This window comes from Chiloscyllium punctatum, chromosome 2 (assembly GCF_047496795.1).
Source record: "Chiloscyllium punctatum isolate Juve2018m chromosome 2, sChiPun1.3, whole genome shotgun sequence".
Taxonomy (NCBI): domain Eukaryota; kingdom Metazoa; phylum Chordata; class Chondrichthyes; order Orectolobiformes; family Hemiscylliidae; genus Chiloscyllium; species Chiloscyllium punctatum.
Genome location: NC_092740.1, coordinates 123915129 through 123939516, shown reverse-complemented (window position 1 = coordinate 123939516; position 24388 = coordinate 123915129). Strand labels below are relative to the sequence as shown.

General features: G+C 41.7%; 1 protein-coding gene across 1 annotated transcript in view; it reads right to left on the bottom strand.

Annotated features, from left to right (window-relative positions):
* Window positions 1-24388, bottom strand: part of shoc1 (shortage in chiasmata 1) — a 117107-nt gene that overhangs the window by 13358 nt on the left and 79361 nt on the right. The window contains exons 9-12 of the mRNA XM_072591310.1: window positions 22537-22666; window positions 7357-7451; window positions 6752-6994; window positions 3152-3466 (exon numbers count right to left, since the gene is read on the bottom strand). Of these exons, the coding sequence (XP_072447411.1) occupies window positions 3152-3466; window positions 6752-6994; window positions 7357-7451; window positions 22537-22666 (783 nt within the window). The remainder of the gene's footprint in view (window positions 1-3151; window positions 3467-6751; window positions 6995-7356; window positions 7452-22536; window positions 22667-24388) is intronic.

Here is a 24388-nt window from a genome sequence, read left to right as displayed (position 1 = left end):
CAGAACTGACCTCTAATCATTCACAAGCTCTCCTCTTGAGTCCCTGAATGTACTCCTGTCAACTCAATGTGATTAATTCTCTGACCAGATCTGACAACCTAATTTGATCCTCCTGATTATCCCCTCACCTGACTCCTACTGACCACCTTCATCCTCAACCATCTGACTACTCCACTGACCAAACCTGACTAGCACCCTTAAGGAACCGGCTACCTCCATTAGCCAATCCAATTACCCCAACACGTTTACCAATTTATCCAACATAAAGCTAGGAAAGTGATTGGTGGGCAAGTTGCTGAGATCGGAGTCAAGATTAGAGTGGTGCTAATCTCCAGCATCTGTAGTACTCACTTTCACCTTTTTACCTTGCTGAGATATTTGTATCATCAATAGTCACAGGTGACATGCCGGAAGACTTGAGGTTGGCTAATGCGGTGCCATTATTTATGAAAGGTGGTAAGGACAAGCAAGGGAATTATAGACCAGTGAGCCTGACAGCGATGTTGGGTAAGTTATTGGAGGGAATCTTGAGGGACAGGACTTACATAAAGACTGATTAGAGATAGTCAACATGGCTTTGTGCATGGGAAATCATGTCTCACTAACTTGATTGAGTTCTTTGAAGAAGTAACTGAAGAGGATTGATGAGGGCAGAATGATGGACTTGATCTATATAGACTTCAGTAAGGCATTCGACAAGGTTCCCCATTGGAGACGAATTAGCAAGCTTAGATCACATGGAATACAGGAAGAACTAGCCATTTGGGTACAGAATTGGCGCAAAGGTAGAAAACAGAGGGTGGTGGTGGATGGCTGCTTTTCAGACTGGAGGCCTATGACCAGTGGTGTGCCACAAGATCACTGCTGGGTCCACTGCTATTCATCATTTAATAAATGATTTAGATATGAACATTGAAGGTACAGTTAGTAAGTTTTCAGATGACACCAGAATTGGAGGTGTAGTGGACAGCTAAGAAGGTTACCTCAGAGTACAACAGGATCTTGATCAGATGGGCCAATGGGCCGAGGAGTGACAGATGGAGTTTAATTTAGATATATGTTAGGTGCTGCATTTTGGAAAGGCAAATCAGGGTAGGGCATACACACTTAATGGTAAGGTCCTGGGGAGTGTTGCTGAACAAAGAGATCTTGGAGTGCAGGTCCATTGTTCCTTGAAAGTGGAGTCATGGGTGGATAGGATAGTGAAGAAGGCGCTTGGTATGCTTTCCTTTATTGGTCACAGCATTAAGTATAGCAGTTGGGAGGTCATAGTGCTGCTGTACAGAACATTGATTAGGCCACTTTTGGAACATTGTGTGCAATTCTGGTCTCCCTCCTATAGGGAGGATAATGTGAAATTTGAAAGAGTTCAGAAAAGATTTGCAAGGATGTTGCCAGGGTTGGAAGTTTTGAGCTATAAGCTGAATAGGCTGGGGCTGTTTTCCCGGGAGTGTCAGAGGCTGAGGGGTGACCTTATAGAGGCTTATCAAATCACGATGGGCATGCATAGGGTAAATAGACAAGGTCTTTTCCCTGGGATAGCACAGTGCAGAACTAGAGGGTATAGGTTTAGGGTGAGAGGGGAAATATTTAAAAGGGATCTAAGGGGCAACTTTTTCATGCAAAGTGTGGTGCGTGTGTGGAATGAGCTTCCAGGGGAAATCGTGGAGGCTAGTACAATTATAACATTTAAAAGGCATCTGAGTGGGTGTATGAATAGGATGGGTTTAGAGGCATATGGGCCAAGTGCTGGCAAAGGGGACTACATTAGCTAAGGATATCTAGTCAGCATGGACGAGTTGGACCGAAGGGTCTGTTTCCGTGGTGAACATCTCCATGATTCTATCTAACCTAACACCTATCACACCTAACTTTCATCCTAACAACACTATTGTACTCAAGTACCCCCACTGCCTATGTGCCATGATTCTCCACATGCCAATCTATTCACCCACTCCCTCTGCCACCTTACCAACCTGTCATCCAACCATTTACTACCCTATTCACGTATCAATTTATCTTTTCATTTCAATCGCCCATCCCACTTACTCAACTCTTCTACGTACCTGAATATTCTACACTCCACCCATTCATTCATTGAACCAATATTAATTCATTTATTATTTCATTAACAGTCACCCATTCATTGAGATTCACTCATTGGCTAACATTCATGTTGGACTTTTAAACTTAAAAAACAGCTAGTGCTTAAAATGTGGATGTGGCTTGTTATCTCGTAAATCTATTACGATCTGAAGGAACATTCTGAGCAGTGCTACGCATTTCTTAGCAAGCCTGATCTGAAAGACCTGGCAAGAAATGTGGAGCAATGTTGACACTGAGAAATAGTTGAGTGAAGCAGCAATCCAACAAAGATTTCCACTCCTTGTAAAGTCTGGGCTCATTTTCCAGGTGAACCATAGCTCCAAATATGTCCTTATTACGATACCCGATGAGCGATTGCATAAATGTTACTTGAGAGATAGTAAGACCTACAGAACAATGATAGTACTTTGTTCAGACTCTTTTACCTTTCTGCATCATTGAGTGATGATAACAATAACATTAGTAGTTGAAAGTCAGATCATGAAAAGATTTCACTACACTCATATAGATGTACCTAACTTCCCCTTAGAACTACCAAAACAGCACAGTTATCACATAGCAATGGGTCATCAACTCAACAGACTAAACAGCCTACAGAATCCCACTGACTGCTCAAATTTTCCAACCTTTCATGACAAAGCTCATTACTGTAACCACGGAAAATGCTATTTTGTCTGGCACCTCAAGTGAAAGACTAATGAAAGACTTGAGTGCCACATTAGGAGACTAATCTATAGAATATTCCTGTAAAGAATTTCCTTCAAAAAATGTTCAGTACTCTTGAAGTAAGTTCCAGATTAGTTTCTTTATTTGGAGCTGGACTTTAATAGTTTGGTAAATTATTACGACCGCGACTAACAGGAAAATAAAAATCCCTGCTGGCAACTATTCCAAAATAAAAACTAAATTCAACTTAATTTTTCAACTGTGGCCAGTTACATGTAAAATCAATGCAACACTATTCACTATACTTTGACTTCAGTGCTTAAATTGTAGAATTAACTACTTATTTATTAAAATGGAAGAAAACCAAACACAAAATTACCAGGATATGTCGGATTTTCATTGTCACTTTTTGTCTGACAATCAGGTGCTGAAACCTGCTTGGACCGAAGCATAATGAAGTTGCTGAGAGGATCACTGTCATCTTGGTAAGCTTTCATCATGGTGTTGTAGCCATCCACAGAATCAATGGAGGCCTTGTGGGAAATGGTCGGTAAATTTTGTGATTGTAAAGTTAATGTTTTATATCCGATACTTATGCTTTCATGTGTACTGGAATATGTTGCCTCTTTGTTTTCAGGGTACATTTCAATAGAAACTTTAGTTGCATTAATTAACGCAGTATTATCTGTACATTCTGTGGAACAAAGTAGGAGATATTTGTTACTGCTGCAGCTTTTAAATTTAACAGTTCAACTTAAAATGTACAGCATCTAAATTTATAATTTACCCTTACTATAAGATGTTTGAGTTATTTAACAATAGCTCCAATAGGAGCAGTATGATGGTTCAGTGGTTCGCACTGCTGCCTCACAGCATGAGAGTTCAATTCTACCCTCAGGCAACTGTCTGTGTGGAGTTTGCACATTCATCCCATGTCTTCATGGGTTTCCTCCAGGGGCTCCGGATTCCTCCCTCTTTCGAAAGATAAGCTGGTTAGATGGATTGGCCATGCTAAATTGCAATCAGGTTAAGTGGTTAAGTGTAGGTTAAGTGGATTAGGTCTCGAAAAGGGTAAGGGAGGGGAAGGTAGGTTTTGGTCTGGGTGGCATGCTCTTTGGAGGGCTGTCGCAGACTCAATGAGCCAAATTACTTGTTTCCACACTGTAGGGATTCTATGATTCTATGGAATGTCAGTGTTGATTTAGATACATTTAGACTACAAACTCAGTATTTGAGCAACAGTTTCAGTTTCTCATCAGTTCTCAATTCATGCAATTTAACTACAGAGTTAAGAATCTACCTGACCTGAGATGAGACAGCAAATCATGGTCATTCCTTAATTTCAAATTTGAGTTTGCATTTACTCCATTACTGAAGGGCCCACTTTATGCTGATGTTCCAATAGTTGTTAACATTTGAAACGTTGTTAACATTTCAAGCTTGATCACATTTACTCAAGATGTAAATAATAAAAGCACTTGATCAACACCCTCCACCCGATCAATATATATTCTTTAAAGCAATGAAAAGCTTACAACCCCTTCCCATGCTGAATATAGTTTCTACATGTTAAAATGCACCATTACAACTATTTTAATATGGTTGGTGGAGTACTTGTGTTACTGATTCCTCAAGTGTGGGTTTGACTTACCCGGCAGATACGACATAACTTATGTTTCAAGATAATTTTATACAACAACAATATACAGTGGAACACATATCACTTCAGCTGTAGAAACCATAACAGTCTAGGCAGCTAAGAACAGAAAGAGTCCTTGAGGAATATTGGAAGAGTAGGACAAGTCTTAAACGAGGAATCAAACGGGCTAAAAGGGGTCATGAAATAGCTTTAGCGAGCAGAATTAAGGAGAATCCCAAAGCATTTTATTCTTATATAAGAAGCAAGCAGGTAACTAGAGAAAGGATTGGTCCACTAAAGGATAATGAAGGAAGGCTGTGTGTCGAACCTGAGAGAATGGGTGAGATTCTGAATGACTACTTTGCATCAGTGTTCACTGAGGAGAGGAACATGATGAATCTTGAGATTAGAGATAGAAGCTTGATTAGTCTGGATCACATTGACATAAGTAGGGAAGATGTGTTGGGTAGGCTAGAGGTTATTAAGGTGAGTAAATCCCCTGGATCGGATGGGATCTCTCCCAGGTTGCTGAGGGAGGCGAGAGAGGAAATAGCTGGGGTCCTGACAGATATCTTTGTGGCATCCTTAAATGTAGGTGAAGTGCCGGAGGACTGGAAGGTTGCTCATGTTGTCCCCCTATACAAGAAAGGAAGTAGGGATATTCCGGGTAACTACAGACCAGTGAGCTTGACATCGATAGTGGGAAAGTTGCTGGAGTGGGTAATAAGGGATAAGATCTATTTATATTTTGAAAAGGATGGGCTTATCAGTGATAGGCAACATGGTTTGTTGGGGGAGATCATGCCTTACCAACTTAATAGAGTTTTTTGAGGAAGTGACCAAGTTGATAGATGAAGGAAGGGCTGTTGACGTCACATACATGGATTTTAATAAGGGGTTTGATAAGGTTCTCCACAGTAGACTAATGGAGAAAGTGAAGTCATATGGTGTGCAGGGTGTTCTGTCTAGGTGGATAAAGAACTGGTTGAGCAACAGGAGACAGAGAATAGTAGTTGAAGGGAGTTTCTTGAAATGGAGAAAGGTGACCAGTGGTGTTCCACAGGGGTCAGTGTTGGGGCTACAGTTGTTTGTGATATACATAAATGATCTGGAAGAGGGCAATGTTGGTATGATCAGCAAGTGTGCAGATGACACAAAGATTGGTGGAGCAGCAGAAAGCATAAGGGACTGCCAAAGAATACAGGAGGATATAGATAGACTGGAGAGTTGGGCAGAAAAGTGGCAGATGGAGTTCAATCCAGACAAATGTGAGGTGATGCATTTAGGCAAGGCTAATTCTAGAGTGAATTATACAATGAACAGAAGAGCCTTGGGAAAAGTTGATGGGCAGAGAGATCTGGGAGTGCAGGTCCATTGTACCCTGAAGGTTGCTGCACAGGTGGATAGAGTGGTGAGGAAGACATATAGCATGCTTGCCTTCATTGGACGGGGTATTGAGTATAAGAGCTGGCAAGTCATGTTAAAATTGTACAAGACATTCATTCGGCCACATTTCGAATACTGTGTACAGTTCTGGGTGCCACATTACCAAAAGGATGTGGACACTTTGGAGAGGGTGCAGAGAAGCTTTACTAGGATGTTGAAAATGTGTTGCTGGAAAAGCGCAGCAGGTCAGGCAGCATCCAAGGAGCAGGAGAATCGACGTTTCGGGCATGAGCCTTTCTTCAGGAATGAGGAGAGTGTGCCTGGTACGGAAGGTGTTAGCTATGAAGAAAGGTTGAATAGGTTAGGTTTGTTTTCATTAGAAAAAAGGAGATTGAGGGGGGACCTGATTGAGGTTTACAAAATCATGAAGGGTATAGACAGCATGGATAGAGACAACTTTTTTCCCAGGGTGAAAGATTCAATAACGAGAGGTCATGCTTTCAAGGTGAGAGGTGGAAAGTTTAAGGGGGATACATGCCGCAAGGACTTCACACAGAGGGTTGTGGGCGTCTAGAATGCATTACCAGCAGAGGTGGTACAGGCAGGCACGGTAGATTCATTTAAGATGCGTCTGGACAGATGCATGAGTAGGTGGGGAGCAGAGGGATACAGTTTCTTAGGAATTGGGCGACAGGTTTAGACAGTAGATTTGGATCGGCTCAGGTTTGAAAGGCCGAAGGGCATGTTCCTGTCTGTCAACTTTCTTTGTTCAGTATAGTTTAATGTGTAAAGTTGCTGGATTCAATAAATCCAAGCAATGACAAATCAAGTAAAATGATCTTAAGACATAACAGAAGTTTTACTAAAATGCTACATTAATGCAGTTCTTTCTTATTTCACCAAATTCAATGTGTATATTTCCAATGATCTAAGGAATATAATGAATTAACGTACTCTCCAGCTGAACCATGGGGACTGGTGAAAATTCTTCCAATTTTGCAGTCAGCATTTCTTTTACTTCATCATGGCCCAAGTGCAGTTGTTCCACTATGTCTCTCAGAATTGAAGTTACTTTCATATATTCTCCCCATAAACTTTTCACTGGAGTGGTCATTAGGTCCTCAGGAGAGACATTTAGCAGCTCAATCAGCTCAGAGACTGGTTTATGCTGGAAAGCATTTTTCTGTATTTGAGGTTCTACAAGAACAAAAGAATTATTGGTATCACATTTATGAAGGAAAAAGGATCAATAACAAAGTATTTCATAAAAGAATGCAACTTATGGTTTCAGTCAAATTGGATTTTTTAGGGAATTCTTTTGTTTCCCAGTTTCAGAAAACTGAATTTCCTTAAATTTGCACATTGTTAGTTTCAAAGTGCCTCACACCTCTTAAGTACCTTAGGAGGTTATTCTATATTAAAGGTGTTATATTCATTTCCGCTCACTATTGTTCTTGTTTGTCCAAATCATATACTTTAAAAATGGCAAGTATTCTCAAATTTGAATGTTAATGTATCATATAACAATGCATCAATAAATATTAATTTTTAAACTTCACCTCCCAACCTCAGGGATGAAACAGATCCGTAGAAACTTTCTGACTGCCATATCCGAAATTCCAGGAAATCTTTGGCTGCTCCTGATAGAACTGTACTGTAAAGAAAATAAGTATGCTTTTGTCTAGGTAGTGTCTTGATAGTTCTTGAGTTGTTATTTTATTCACATTTGGAGAAGAATGAACATATAACAGATAGTCAGTTTGGCTTTATTCAGGGGTGGTCTTGTCTCACAAATCCGATTCAGTTTTTGGAGGAAGAGATGAACGTGATTGATGAGGATATGGCAATGGATTTGTCTAAATGGACTTTATCAGCACATTCGATAAGGTCCTTCATAGTACGCTGGTCTAAAAGATTAAGGTGCATGGAATCCATGGTGAGTTGCTAAGTTGGATACAAAGTTAGCTTGGTCATAGAAGACAGGATATTTTTCTGACTGGAGGTCTGTGACCACTGGTGTTCTGCAAGGATCAGTGCTGGAACCTCTGCTGTTTGTAATATACATAAATAATTTGAATGAAAATGTAGATGGTCTGATTAGGAAGTTTGCAGAGAACATAAAAATTGGAGGAGTTGTGGATAGTGAAGAAAGTTATCAAAGAATACAGCAGGATACAGATCAGTTGAAAAGTTGGGCAGAGAAATGGCAAATGGAGTTTAATTCAGACAACAGTGAGGTGATGGATTTGGGAGGTCAAATGCGAGAGGAAAGTATACAGTAAATGGCAGACCCTTAGGAGCATTGATATACAGAGGGATCTTGTGATCCAAGTCCATATCTCCCTGAAAGTGGCAATTTTTTTTGGTAAATATTTTTATTGAAATAAAGATTTTTGTGTTTTCTTTTTACAATATACAAAATTAATACAAAATAGTGTATCCACTTTACAATATAGTAACAACACCAATATAAAATGAAGAAAACTAACTACTAATCTACTCTACAGACTACCACAACACAAAGTAAAATATAAGAAAGAAGACTCTATATTAAAAAAAAACACAGTATCATACATTACTAACAATCACCAAGAGAAAATAAATAAATAAATGTATACAAACACATTCAAAATAAAGTTATATCAAATCATAACAATACCCGTATTTATATGGGATTCTTCCTGCTGGGGGCCCCCGAACCAACCAACATTGTCCTCAAAGCAAAGGCCCTAAACTGTATGGCCGATACATCTGCATTGGTGTAGTTCAAAAAGGGCCGCCATGTTCTATAAAATAATTCAGTTTTTTAGTGCGACATATTCGTAAGGAAGTCCACGGGGATATATTCCATAACTCTCCTGTGCCAATTCGAAAAAACTGGGGAAATTTCGGATACCCAACTTATTAAAATGCTCTTCCTCGCACAAAAGGAAAGGAGTGAATAGCTTCTTCCCATTCGCATCTAGAGAAGGGAAGTTTGGAAAACCCAAAAGAGGAGACACTGGGTCCAACCCAATCTCCATTCCCAAAATCTTTGCCAAGGCATTCGCTATGCTGTCCCAATATCTACGAATCTTATGGCATGTCCACAAACAATTAGTGAGAGTAACAACTTCTATTTTACATTTAGGGCACATTGGGGATGCTCCTGCCTTGAACTTTGCAAGTTGCTCTGGTGCCATATGAGCCCTATGAAGTATCTATGGATAGCCTGAGTTCTATTACAGATAGAGATCTTCCTAGCATTTTCCCAGATATCCTCCCACATCTCCAAGTAGATTTCCATCCCTAATTCTTGATTGCAGGTTTTACATAACCGTTCCATGTCCTTCGGTACCTTATTACCTAGGAAGTGGTACAGAGTACTGACCGAGGGCGCACCCCTCGGCCGAAGCACTCTTCTTTCCATATCTAATTGTATGGATTAGTCATCAATGTGGTCTTTTTTTGTATGAAATCTCATACTTGAAAATATCGAGAAAGGTCCTTGCTGGGCAAACCGAACATCTAACGCAACTGTTTGAAGGACATCATGACCTCCCCATCGAACAGATCTCCCAAACAGGAGGTACCTCTGGGCTCCCAAATTTTAAATCCAGCATCAGTCAGCCCTGGCTGAAATCCCAACATTCTCACTATTGAGGTAAAAGGGGAGATTTTTTTGTAAATTACCCTCAACCTGTCATGTCATCCTCCAAGTTTTGATTGTATTTAATACAATTGGATTTTTACAATGATCTGCAATAACTCTCACCTTATCCATAAATAGTAGATTGATGAGGGGACATTTTGCTTGGGCGGCCTCAATATCCAACCAGATTGATTGTGGATCACAGGAGACCCAATCAGCCACATATGATAACAGAGTACTTAGTTGGTACCTCCTGAAGTCCGGAAAATTCAAACCTCCCCTTACTTGTGGGAGCTGCAACTTAACTAATTTAATAAGGGGCCATCTATGACTCCAAATAAAGGAGCTGAGCCAACCATAGAGCTTAGGCAGCACCTCTCTCGGCAACATCAAGGGGAGCATTCTCATAGGGCATGATAGGCGAGGTAGAATATTCATCTTGACCAAAGTTATTCTTCCTAACCAGGATAATCGGGAGATCTTCCCAGCATTGGAGGTCCTGCCTTATTTTCTCTATAAAGTGTGTATAATTAGCTTTATATAGCTGACCAAATATCAGGGTAATAAAAATACCTAAATAAAGAAACCCTCCCAGTGCCCACCGAAAGGGGAAAAGAGATCCATCTGGAAAATTGGATATGCTGGTAAAACCTCCTAGCAGCATAGCCTCTGATTTCATAAAATTAATTTAGCAACCTGAGAACATACCAAATAAGTTAACCACTTGAATTAAGCATGGCACAGATGTCAATGGGTCATTTAAGAAAAGAAGGATGTCGTTAACATAGAGAGTGATTTTATGCTTACCCGATCCTACCTCCAGGGCCGTTATATTAGGGTCAGTTTGTATAGCTTCCAATAGCAGCTCAATCACTAGCGTAAATAGTAGTGGTGAGAGAGGGCATCCTTGACAACAACCTCTGCCAACACTAAAGCTATCTGATCTTACGCCGTTGGTAATCACTGATGCTTTTGGGTCATTATATAATACTGCAACCCGTTTAGTAAAGACCTCTCCAATACCAAACCATTCCAAAGTATAAAAGAGATATGGCCATTCTACCCAATCAAATGCCTTCTCTGCATCTAGAGAAATGACTAATCCCGGTATCGTTCCCTGCTGGCAGACTTGTACCATGTTTAACACTCTTCTAATGTTATAAGTTGACCTGCGACCCTTATTAAACCCCATCTGATCTTTTATAATGAATGGTAAAACCCTCTCCAATCTTAATGACAACATTTTAAAGTCCACATTCAATAAGGATATAGGTCTGTATGAAGTACAGTCATCTGGGGCTTTTCCTTTCTGAAGAATGAGAGCGATATTTGCTTCTCTCAGAGAAGACGGGAGGCTAACCTGACTGTGTGAATAATTATACATATCTATGAGTGGTCTGGCCAATTCGTCTATGAATTCTTTATAGAACTTAGCCTGGAATCTGTCTTGTCCAGGCGCTTTACCACTCTGGAGCTGCCTCATCGCCTCCTGGACTTCCTGGGTTATCAGGAGGGTGTTCAAAAGTGACAACTGCTCCGAGTTTAGGCCCGAGAGGACCAGGTTTTTAAAAAAAGACTCCATCTTCCTCGTTCTATCCTCACAGCCCTCCGACTTGTACAATTTGAAATAGAACTTTCTAAAGGCTGCATTGATCTTTTTAGGATCACAAGTCAAGGTACCAGCACCCTCCCTAATAGATGTAATGGATTGGGGAGCATTTTTCTTTCTAGCAAGGTATGCTAGGTATCTGTCCAGCTTATCGCCGTATTCAAATAATCTCTGCTTCGCAAATAGTATCTCCCTCTTTGCTGTTTGAGTAAGTGCGGTATTCAAAGTTGCCCTGAGAGCTGTAATCCGCTGTAGTCTAGTAATGGATGGCCTATTGGCATACGCTGTCTCAGCTGCCTAATGGCGAGCCTCAAGCAGACGCTGTTGTTCTCCCTTTTGTCTTTTCTGGGTTGCAGAATATGAGATAATCAAGTCACACGCATACGCTTTAGCAGTCTCCCACACACCGATGGGTTACTGGCTGTGCCTGAACTGATATTCCAGAAAGTTTTAAATTCTTGTGAGAAATATTCTATGAACTTACTATCCTTCAATAGGAAAGGGTCCATACACCAGTGTCGGGAACCCAACTTGTCATCTCTAGTCTTAACCTCCATATACACTGCTGTTATATTACCTATTTTACAAAACAATATCGAATTCAGAAAGGTCGAGGGAACAAAAAAAAATATTGATTCTAGTATGACACGTGTGGGTTGGAGTAAAAAGTAAAATCTCTACCCTCAGAGTGAAGACACTTCCACACATCTACCAGTCCCAACACCCTAATCAGATCACCCAGCTGCCTAGATCGCAGAGATATACCCGTGGAGCTCCTAGGTATCCTGTCCTCTTCAGGGTCAATAATACAATTAAGATCTCCCCCTATAATTGTGTGACGCACCCCAAGAGCCATCAACTTGGAGAACGCATCTGTTACAAATTTAAAGGGATGTGCCAGGAGACAATAAACATTCAAAACCCCGTATTCCTCTCCATATATTAGGGCTTTAAGTAATATAGGAGAAAGTGAGGACTGCAGATGCTGGAGATCAGAGCTGAAAATGTGTTGCTGGAAAAGCGCAGCAGGTCAGGCAGCATCCAAGGAGCAGGAGAATTGATGTTTCGGGCACAAGCCCTTCTTCAGGAATGAGGAAAGTGGCTGTGGTAGCGAGTCTGTTTGAAAATGTGGCTGAAGAGCTTCTGGGCAGAGGAGGTGACCTGGGGTGTGCAGTGAGAGAGAGACTCACTGAAATCCTTGTAGAGGGAGGAAGAGAGCTTCTTCAAGGAAGGCATCCTTGTAAGCGGATTCGCAGTAGGGTAAAATCTTCTAGGAGAAAGTGAGGACTGCAGATGCTGGAGATCAGAGCTGAAAATGTGTTGCTGGAAAAGCACAGCAGGTCAGGCAGCATCCAAGGAGCAGGAGAAACGACATTTCGGGCATGAGCCCTTCTTCAGGAATGAGGAAAGTCTTTCCTCATTCCTGAAGAAGGGCTCATGCCCGAAACGTCGTTTCTCCTGCTCCTTGGATGCTGCCTGACCTGCTGCGCTTTTCCAGCAACACATTTTCAGCTTTAAGTAATATATACTGTCTAGACTCAACTTTCATCTGGCTTAGCATTTGGAAGGGAAGATTCTTCTGGATAGGAATGACCACTCCCCTGCTTTTTGAACTAAAAGCTGAAAAGAACACCTGGCCAAATCCACCCTGCTGCAGCTTTGAATGCTCCTTACCAAGTAGATGTGTCTCCTGTAGAAGAGCTACATCAACCCTCTCTTTTTTATGATTTGATAATATCTTTTTCCTTTTAATTGATGAGTGGCTCCCCTTGACATTCCAGGTGCACCATTTAAACAAGTGACTAGCCATGATTGTTCAAGCAAGTCTGAGACCCTCCCAGGAGGAAGAATCCCACTCAAAGGGCATTGATTAGAGACCATAAACAATTCACATATAAAAACAACCTTTAAAACAACTAAATCAAAACAGCTAAGAACTACTCCTAAAAAAAACATAAGACATAATTAAAAGGAGACATTCCCCCTTGTCCACAGGAGGTACACCTACCTTCCAGTAATCCCACCATAACACCTCCCAACTAGAGCCATGCTCTCGGCCCAGACATTACAAAGTAAGATAAACAAATGCCAATATCTTATAATACGAGAGTTAAAAGTGGGCAACCAAACCAATCCCTTCATATTATTACCTAGGCACTCTTAACAAAATAGCAACATAAAATAAACTATATAAAATTACAATTCCAGCAAATATTAAGGAACAAAAAACAACCCAGAAACATTCCCCAACAATCAGATAAACCGAGCGAGTTATAGATAAGAGTCAGAAGAAAGAACCCCGTCCCCTGAGGAAGGATGGAGAAGAGAAACGGGGAAAGAGGAGGAGAAAAAACAAAAGGGGGCAAAATAAAGTAATTTTCCATATAGTTCAAGTTCATCAGTCTATTTGAGAGCATCCAAAAATTCTTTTTCTTTTTCTGGCAATCCGAAGTTATACCCAGATGCTCCATGACTGAAGCGCAGTGTTGCCGGGTATCGCATGGAATGTTGAATATTTAAATCCGTCAGATGCTTCTTTACCTCGTCAAACACCTTCCTCTTGCGAACCACAACCAGAGAGAAATCCTGGAACAGCATTATTTTGGATCCCTTGTATACCATGACTTGGGGATCCTTCCCCAATACTCTGGAGGCCTCCAGCAGCATTTGTTTTTCCTTGTCGAGTAGGACCGGGGGCGCTAGTCCGACCCGGGCCTGTGCACAGTAACCCGGTGGGCCTGCTCAACCCACACCCGGCCCAGCTCAGACTCCAGCTTCAACAGCTGTGAGAGCCATTGCTCCAAAAAAATCAACAAGCTGGCCTTCCTCCTCCCATTCAGGAAGGCCCAGCAACCGAATATTTTTCCGACGACCTAGATTTTCGAGGTCATCGATATGTTCTTCTGAGGCTCGGGCTCAGCGGTACAGAGCCCAGACCTGTCCCACAGAGGATTCAGCAGTGGTCTCAGAGGCCACGGCACGTTGGTCCGCCCCTCCAACATGCTGCTTGAATTTCTTGATCTCTCGGTCATGCTTCTGGCAGCATGACCGAAATCAACTCCCACCTGGACCAGGTCTCTTCAATCGATGTGTCAATCTTCTCTCGGAGCTTAACAAAGTCCAAGATCAGGTTCGCCTCAGCAGATAAGTCCCCCAGGGTGGCCGCAGATGCCTCTGTTGTTGCGGGGGTGGGAGAGAAGTCCATGCCTGTTGCGAACTTGGTGAACCTTTACCTTTGGTCATTTTAAAATGTACCAAACTGCTAAACTTTGATGCAGAATAGCCAAAGCTGCTGGGAAAAGGTTATTTTAAGTAGTTTAGAAAGTGAGGGAAGGGTAGGCCATTTTGCCTGGGTCCTGTGCAGAGATCAGCAGATTCTGACCTAGTAGGTTGCCGCCATGTTGAATCTCTGAAAGTGGCAATTTAAGTGGTTAAGGTGGCAAAGAAAGCATATGGCATGCTTGCCTTCATCAGTGCAGGTACTGAGAATAAAAGTTGACAAGTCACGTTGCATCTGTAACAAGACATTAGTCAGGCCACATTTAGAATATTATGTGCAGTTCTGGTTGCCATACTATGGGAAGGATGTGGAGGCTTTGGAAAGAGTGGAAAAGAAGTTTACTAGAATGTTACCTGGATTGCAGTGTGTTAGCTATAAGGAAAGGTTGGATATGGTGGACAGTCAGTCTTTTTCCCAAGGTGGAAATGTCAAATACTAGGGAGCATTGGTTTAAGGTGAGGGGGGAAATTTTAATGGAGGTATGTGAAGAAAGTTTTTTTTTGTTTACACAGAGGGTGGTAGGTTTCTGAAACACACTGGTAGTAGCAGATTCATTACCAAAGTTTAAGACGCATTTCAACAGACACATGAACAGGCAGGGAATAGAGGGATACTGACCATGTGCAGGCAGATGGAATTAGTTTAGAATGGTGTTATGGTCAACACAGACATGGTGGGCTGAAGGGCCTGTTCCTCTGCTGTACTATGAATTATGCCAAATAATACTGTACAAATGGATACAAGTGTGATCACACCAGTTGTCAAAAAAATCCACAATTAACTATTAAAATATTTGTCAGAAAGCTTTTGTTATTAGAAATCTAGTCAATGTAGCATTGTCCATGAGTAAGAAAACAAATCTGCATTCCCTGACTGCAGTTCAGCCTCCACAAAAAATAGGCTAGGTACATCATTGCAGTCAGGCAGTAAGGGAAGAAAAAAATCATCTGGCTGCTTAAAAAAACCCCTCGAATGCTAACTTCAATCCCTCTCACTGCACAAATCCAGGTTCACGCCAAGTGATAAATTTAATCTTTCATTGGAGGAGAATGCGCCAAGATCCTCAATAGCATAAAGATGACAAAACATAAAAGGGTAGAATTTCACTTTATTTACTTGGGTAATGAACTGGCAGTGTGGATCTTATACCTTTCACAGAACCTGCCTGATTTTCATTGAAGTGAATCAAACCTTTCGAGTTTAGCATTTCAGAGCTGTGCATTGACCATTCCATAAAAGATAAACTAGATATCACTGACACTGTCGAAAGTCGTACTGAAGTCCTACATATCTTTAACCAAGAGGTATGTAGCCAGGCAAGCTCCAACAAGAATGAAGTACAATCATTGGGATGCAATGCATCTCCCTAACAGATGACAGTGCATCCAGGATAGCAAAATCAGTGACACAATAAATGGATTTCCTTGAGTAGGAACTCTTTCTCGATTGTTATTGATGTGTTGTACTTCTTAGCATTAGAATGAGTTCTCCATCCATATTTGGATATTGTGATTTTGAAGTACTGCTCCACAGGGCATTGATAATATCTTTATTTAAATACAGCTCAGAAAAATGGAAAGGCACATGCTAAAGTGGTGAATAGGCAAACTAAATTTGATTGTCATTCAAAGCACATTGCTAAAAGTTATTTTTCAGGTCAATATCTTAAATGAGTCTTCAAGTAATTTGATCAATCAAACATGGTTGTTCAGGTTTGTTGACCATAATCGACTCCTCTGATACAGGCACTTCAGGTTACACTTTTAAGTTAACACAAAGGTAAACTGACACACAACTTGCATGGCAGCTGCAGCCAGTATAAGTTAAAACTTCTTCATAGGGTGCCCGCGTTCTCCTTTCTACATTGGTAGCTCCCACCTCTAATAGTGAAGCTGCCAATTTCTCACAACTTGGGGCTTGAGGAACCTACCTGCAATCATTAATTGCATAACAGACATGAACCATGGCCACTAATTGACTTGCTGGTTTTAAGTCAAAAAATGTGGTGCTGAAAAAGTACAGCAGGTCAGGCAGATTGTGAGGAATAATGGAGTCGACATTTTGGGCATAAGCCCTTCATCAAGAATGTGGGGCCGGGTGGAAGGGGGTCTGAGAGTTAACTAGGAAGGGGGTGGGGCTGGAGGGAAGGTAGCTTGGAAGACAATAGGTAGATGCAGGTGGGGTGGTGGTGATAAGTCAGAGGGGAGGGTGGAGCAGATAGGTAGGAAGGAAGAAGGACAGGTGGGATAGTTAAAAAGAGTGATGCCAGGTTGGAGGGCTGGATCTGGAATGAGGTGGGTAGAGGGGAGATGAGGAAGCTGGTGAAATCGATGTTGATGCCGTGTAATGGAGGGTACCAATGTGGAAGATGAGGCGTTCTTCCTCCAGGCATCTGGTGGCGAGGTTTTGGCGGTGGAGGACTTGCATATCCTTGGCGAAGTGGGAAGGGGAGTTAAAGTGGTCAGCCACAGAGCTGTGGGGTTGTTTGGTGTATATCCCAGAGATGTTCTCTGAAACGTTCCATGAGTTGGCGCCCTGTCTCCCTAATGTAGAGACCACATTGAGAGTAATGAACACAGTAGATGAGGTGTTTAGATGTGCAGAAAAATCTCTGCCAGATGTGGAAAGATCCTTTGGGGCCTTGGATGGTGGTGATGGGGGAGGTGTGGGTGCAGGTTTTAACCTCTTGCAATGGTAAGGGAAAGTGCCGGGAGTGGAGGGTGGGTTGGTGGGGGATGTGGACCTAACAAGGGAGTCACAGAGGGAATGGTCTCTGTGGAATGCTAATAGGGGTGGGGAGGGAAATATATCTCTGGTGGTGGGGTCTGACTGTAGGTGGTAGAAATGGCAGAGGATGTTGCGTTGTATCTGGAGATTGGTTGAGTGGCAGGTGAGGACCAGGGGAGTTCTACCCTTGTTGCAGTTGGGGGTTGGGGTTCAAGGGCAGAGGTGCGGGAAGTGAAGGAGATGCGCTGGAGGGGATTGTTGATCGCATGGGAGGGGAAACTGCGGTTTTTGAAGTAGACCATCTCTGATGTTCTGAAGTGGAATTGCTCTTCCTGGGAGCAGATACGACAGAGGCGGCGGAATTGGGAGTAAGGGATAGCATTTTTACAGGACAGGGGGTGGGAAGAGGTGTAGTCCAAGTAGCTATGGGTGTCTGTGGGTTTGAAATAGATGTCTGTGTTGAGTCAGTCACTGGAAATGGAGATGAGGAGCTCCAGGAAGGGGAGGGAGGTGTACAAGATGGTCCAGGTGGAATTGAGGTCAGAGTGGAAGGTGTTTGTGAAATTAATGAACTGTTCAACCTCCTCATGGGAGCATGAGGTAGCACCATACAGTCATCAATGTAGCGGAGGAAAACGTGGGGAATAGTGCCGGTGTAACTATGGAAGATGATCTGTCCACATATCCGACAAAAAGGCAGGCATTGCTGGGGCCCACACAGGTGCCCATGGCTACCCCTTTGGTCTTAAGGAAATGGGAGGATTCAAAAGAGAAATTGTTGAGGGTGAGGACCAGTTCAGCCAATCGAATGATTGAGTTGGTGGAGGGATACTCACTGGGTCGGCAGGAGAGGAAGATCGAATTCCAGGAGCAGCAATTACTGTTTCATATGCTGTTGCATTGTTTTGGAACTTTGGAAAAAAAAGGCAAAACAACACCAGTTTTAAAAGGGAGAAGGACAGACAAAGGAAGCGCATGGTGAGGACAGTGCAGGAGAGAGAGAGAGAAAGAGAGAAAACCTGCACAGTTACTGCCTTTGCTGTTTTGAATTCATGGATCTCTGGGCATTGGAGTGCATCTGGGAAAATTATCAAACAATGAATTTCACAACTAATCTTGGAGGAATCTGTTTGGGCGAAGTTCACAACACAGAATCAGATAAGTTAATCGCTGTTTTAAGTGTGTCCAATAGAAAGGCTGCAATAGTGAGTAGTGTGGGTTCTTTCTTGATTATGTGTTTTTGGAGAAATGCCTCTTGATTAAACTTAAAATATAAGCCGTAACTATTAATTTAACCTGGGGCAGTGTTTTGTAGAGGAATAAGACTGTGATATTTTCTGGTCTGTAGATTGTGAAGGAGCAAAAATTGCCTTTAGTACACTGATATGTACTTCTTGTCAGATGTGGGAGTTTAGAGAGAGTTTAAGGGTTATTGCGGATTATATCTGCCATAAATGCTGTTGGATGCGAATCTTATCGGATCGAATGGATTGGTTGGAGCGACAGTTAGAAGCAATGAGGAATTTGCAACAGCAACAGTATGTGACGGATGGCAGTTATAGGAAGGGGGGAAAGTCTCAGGTACAGTCATATAGATGGGTTAACTCCAGGAAGGATAAGAGAGATAGGCACGTGGGACAGGAGTCTTTTGTGGATATACCCATTTCAAACAGGTATGCTGTTTTGGAAAATGTAGATTACTTTATATGATTAGATTATTTACAGTGTAGAAACAGGCTCTTCAGCCCAACAAGTCCACACTAACCTGCCAAAGCGCAACCCACCCAGACCCATTACCCTACATTTACCCCCTCACCGAACACTACGGGCAATTTAGCATGGCCAATTCACCTGATCTGCACATTTTTGGACTGTGGGAGGAAACCGGAGCACGCAGAGGAAACCCACGCAGACACGGGGAGAATGTGCAAACTCCACACAGTCGCCTGAGGCAGGAATTGAACCCGGGTCTCTAGCACTGTGAAGCAGCAGTGCTAACTGTGCCACCGTACCACCCATGTAGGAGGTGATGGACTCTCAGGGGAACGTACCATGAGATTGGTATTGAGACTGGTGGGACCCAGGGCGATAGTGAGGAAAGAGATCAATCTGAGACTGGTACAGTTGAGAACAGAAGCGAGTCAAACAGTCAGGGCAGGCAGGGTCAAGGTAGGACTAATAAATTAAACTACATTTATTTCAATGCAAGGGGCCTAATAGGGAAGGCAGATGGACTCAGGGCATGGTTAGGAACATGGGACTGGGATATCATCGCAATTACAGAAACATGGCTCAGGGATGGGCAGGACTGGCAGATTAATGTTCCAGGATACAAATGCTAGAGGAAGGATAGAAAGGGAGGCAAGAGAGGAGGGGGAGTAGCATTCTTGATAAGGAATATTCCCGGAAATACATCCAGGGAGGTTATTTGGGTGGAACTGAGAAATAACAAAGGGATGATCACCTTATTGGGATTGTATTATAGACCCCCCAATAGTCAGAAGGAAATTGAGAAACAAACTTGTAAGGAGATCTCAGCTATCTGTAACAATAATAGGGTGGTTATGGTAGGGGATTTTAACTTACCAAATATAGACAGGGACTGCCATAGTGTTAAAGGTTTAGATGGAGAGGAATTTCTTCAATGTGTACAAAACAATTTTCTGATTCAGCATGTGGATGTACCTACTAGAGAAGGTGCAAAACTTGACCTACTCTTGGGAAATAAGGCAGGGCAGGTGACTGAGGTGTCAGTGGGGGAGCACTTTGGGGCCAGCGACCATAATTCTATTCATTTTAAAATAGTGATGGAAAAGGATAGACCAGATCTAAAAGTTGAAGTTCTAAATTGGAGAAAGGCCAATTTTGACAGTATTAGGCAAGAACTTTCGAAAGTTGATTGGGGGCAGATGTTCGCAGGTAAAGGGTCGGCTGAAAAATGGAAAGCCTTCAGAAATGAGATAACAAGAATCCAGAAAAAGTATATTCCTGTCAGGGTGAAAGGAAAGGCTGGTAGGTATAGGGAATGATGGATGACTCAAGAAATTGAGGGTTTGGTTAAGAAAAAGAAGGAAGCATATGTAAGGTATAGACAAGATAGATCAAGTGAATCCTTAGAAGAGTATAAAGGCAGTAGGAGTATACTTAAGAGGGAAATCAGGAGGGCAAAAAGGGGACATGAGATAGCTTTGGCAAATAGAATTAAAGAGAATCCAAAGGGTTTTTACAAATATGTTAAGGACAAAAGGGTAACTAGGGAGAAAATAAGGTCCCTTAAAAATCAGCAAAGGCAGCCTTTGTGTGGGGCCACAGAAAATGGGGGAGATACTAAATGAATATTTTGCATCAGTATTCACTGTGGAAAAGGATATGGAAGGTATAAATTGCAGGGAAATAGATGGTGACATCTTGAAAAATGTCCAGATTACAGAGGAAGAAATGCTGGATGTCTTGAAACGGTTAAAGGTGGATAAATCCCCAGGACCTGATCAGGTGTACCCAAGAACTCTGTGGGAAGCTAGAGAAGTGATTGCTGAGCCTCTTGCTGAGATATTTGTATCATCGATAGTTACAGGTGAGGTGCCAGAAGACTGGAGATTGGCTAACGTGGTGCCATTGTTTAAGAAGGGCGGTAAGGTCAAGCCAGGGAACTATAGACCAGTGAGCCTGACCTCGGTGGTGGGCACGTTGTTGGAGGGAATCCTGAGGGACAGGATGTACATGTAATTGGAAAGGCAAGGACTGATTAGGGATAGTCAACATGGCTTTATGTGTGGGAAATCATGTCTCATAAACTTGTTTAAGTTTTTTGAAGAAGTAACAAAGAGGATTGATGAGGGCAGAGCAGTAGATGTGATCTGGATGGACCTCAGTAAGGCATTCGACAAGGCTCCCCATGGGAGATTGATTAGCAAGGCTAGATCTCATGGAATACAGGGAGAATTAGTCATTTGGATACAGAACTGGCTCAAAGGTAGAAGACAGAGGGTGGTGATGAGGGTTGTTTTTCAGACTGGAGGCCTGTGACCAGTGGAGTGCCACAAGGATCGGTGCTGGGTCCTCTACTTTTTGCCATTTATATAAACGATTTGGATGCGAGCATAAGAGGTACAGTTAGTAAGTTTGCAGATGACACCAAAATTGCAGGTGTAGTGGACAGCAAAGAGGGTTACCTCAGATTACAACAGGAACTGGACCAGATGGGCCAATGGGCTGAGAAGTGGCAGATGGAGTTTAATTCAGATAAATGCGAGGTGCTGCATTTTGGGAAAGCAAATCTTAGCAGGACTTATACACTTAATGGTAAGGTCCTCAGGAGTGTTGCTGAACAAAGAGATCTTGGAGTGCAGGTTCATAGCTCCTTGAAAGTAGAGTCACAAATAGATAGAATAGTGAAGAAGGCATTTGGGATGCTTTCCTTTATTGGTCAGAGTATTGAGTACAGGAGTTGGGATGTCATGTTGTGGCTGTACAGAACATTGATTAGGCCACTGTTGGAATATTGCGTGCAATTCTGGTCTCCTTCCCATCGAAAAAATGTTGTGAAACTTGAAAGGGTTCAGAAAAGACTTACAAGGATATTGCCAGGGTTGGAGGATTTGAGCTATAGGGAGAGGCTGAACAGGCTGGGGCTGTTTTCCCTCGAGCATTGGAGGCTGATGGGTGACCTTAAAGAGGTTTACAAAGTTATGAGGGGCATGGATAGGGTAAATAGGCAAAGTCTTTTCTTTGGAATCAGGGATTCCAGAACTAGAGAGCATAGGCTTAGGGTGAGAGGGGAAAGATATAAAAGAGACCTAAGGGGCAACTTTTTCACGCAGAGGGTGGTACGTGTATGAAATGAGCTGCCAGATGAAGTGATGGAGGCTAGTACAATTGCAACATTTAAGAGGCATTTGGATGGGTATATGAACAGGAAGGGTTTGGAGGGATATGGGCCGGGTGCTGGCAGGTGGGACTAGATTGAGTTGGGATATCTGGTTGACATGGACGGATTGGACTGAAGGGTCTGTTTCCATGATGTAAATTTCTATGACTCTATGACTCTAAATGGAGGCTTGGAGGCATTCGCCAAGGCAGTTGGACGTGTACAGGGACTGGATGGTGAAGATGAGACTCCAAAGGATCCTTCCACATCTGGCAGAGATTTGGGTTGTCACTTGCTCAAACAAAAGTCAAGTGGATGAGAACGTAAACAGAGATAAAGCTCAAAGTGAATCTGTAGATGTATGGTCAACATAAAGGATTTTTTTTAAAACAGGAACATGGTCCCCGGATGCTGGGACTTTAGAAATACCCCATATGCATTTGAAAAATTGATGATTCAACCTAGTCTGTAAATTAAAATTAAGAGTTTCAATGAAAATACTGGCATTAAAATGTTGAAATGTTTATTGCAATTTAGTTGTGAAAACTTTTAATATGCTTCAATGAAAAAGTGCTGGTTCAGAACATTATGTGGGATTAGCAGTTGAAAAATACTTTATACCTACTTTAACTTCTGTGGAGAAAGTTCCTCTGTATGGAGTTCTTTGGTTGATAAACTTATTTCCATACAATCTGATGAATATGGAGGAGTCAATGGAGTTTCTATTTCCGTGTTTTTGAAAAATTCACAGCAAACTGAAAATATAATTAATGTCGATTCAGTCACTTATTTGTAACTTAAATGGTATTATCTATTTTGTCAATACAGTTAATAAGTATTCTTCCCTCTTCAACTCCTGAATTGATGGCTGATGCTGAGGTATGATCCCACAAACAATTACACTATTTTGGTGCTTCACCCAGTTGTCAATTCTTTGCATATAAGCCTGCACCATGAGCACTGACAATCTACAGGGGAGACCATTACTGCAAAACTTTGGGCTGTCCCTACCCAAAATCACTATGCAAACACATCTCCAGCTCAGTTCAGAATCCAGAACAGCATTTGAACAACATACCCACAATTTGAATATCATGTTGAAGTTAATAACTCTAAATAAAATATTAAAGTTACTTAAAGGTCTAGATTTGTTCATTATCAAATTAATAATAAACTACTGTAAGATAACTGATACTGTAAGGTGCACTACAGGTATTGAGTAAAACAAAGATTCATCCCTGAAGTTCCACAGAACTGAAATTTAAAATAAAAATACATTCCGGTGTTAGAAGGAAAGGGAATCTTTTTGGCTGTGTGTAAATGTAACTTCAAAGTTAGGGACTAAGCAACAGGATACAGACTGAAATTGGAAGTCTTGTAATAGAGAAAAAGTATCAGAAAGCCTTGTTGTCAGAACAGCTGGGATCACTGATTAACAGACATAACAGTCATGAAGGCTGTTAGAGTTTGCAAAGTCTTGGTCATAAAATAAGCATTCATAAAAGCAACAGAACTCTGCCAATCAGGTTCTGCCAACTCCATCTTTGCATCAAGTCTAACCATGTGATTGTTAATTGTTTTAATTCAGCTATTGAAGTTTGGTCCCATAACTGAACTCGACTAATGTAGAATTTGAGATTTAAAGCCACACTTTTCTTCACCACTAATGTAATGCAAAGGGGAGAGACACAGGGAGAAAAAGAAAGAGAAAAAAGCACATATGATTTGAGCAATTTTTATAGCAATAACACAATGGCATATATAGATCTATTTTGGGCAACAGTTTAAAGCAATCAATTCCACAAAACAGATGGTACAGTAAATAACATATGGGCCCAAATCTTCTGACTTAGGTCAGAATCCCTATTCCTGACCAAGATTAGACAAAGGGTCCTTATTTACCTTCTCAGAAATATTCTAGATGGACCTTTAATGTTACATCAGATTGAACTTTTTAAATACAGCAATATCTGCCATGTTCTAATAAATAATCGCAGTTTAAAAGTTCCAAACCATAAATGAGCTAGTGAGAAAAGGTAAGTGTGTCAGGTCAGTGGGTGAGTGAGTAAGGTGGAAAATGAGTAGACCAGTGGGTAGAGTGGTATGGTAAAATTTCATGATGTATATTGTCATTATCTGAAAACATGGATAAGTGGACAAAACCAAGTATAGCTTTAAGTTTGAATTATACTTTTACATTGTGTGAGTTAGGAAGGGAAGAATTTAATTTTAGATTCATTTTTGCATTCTGCAAATGGAGGTGGAAAGTCTGAAGTTTAGTTTACATGCTTTTATTAATTGGAGACAAAAGCTATGGTGCTGATTTTTAAACTGAATTGACAGTAATTAGCATTGTAGATCAGACGGGTGTTAGGGATTGCTTGTGGGATCATCATTTATCCAGTGATGCTCCACTGAAAGGTGTTCTCGTGATGGCTATAGTGAAGTGCAAGTCAGTTTAAAATAATACCATATTA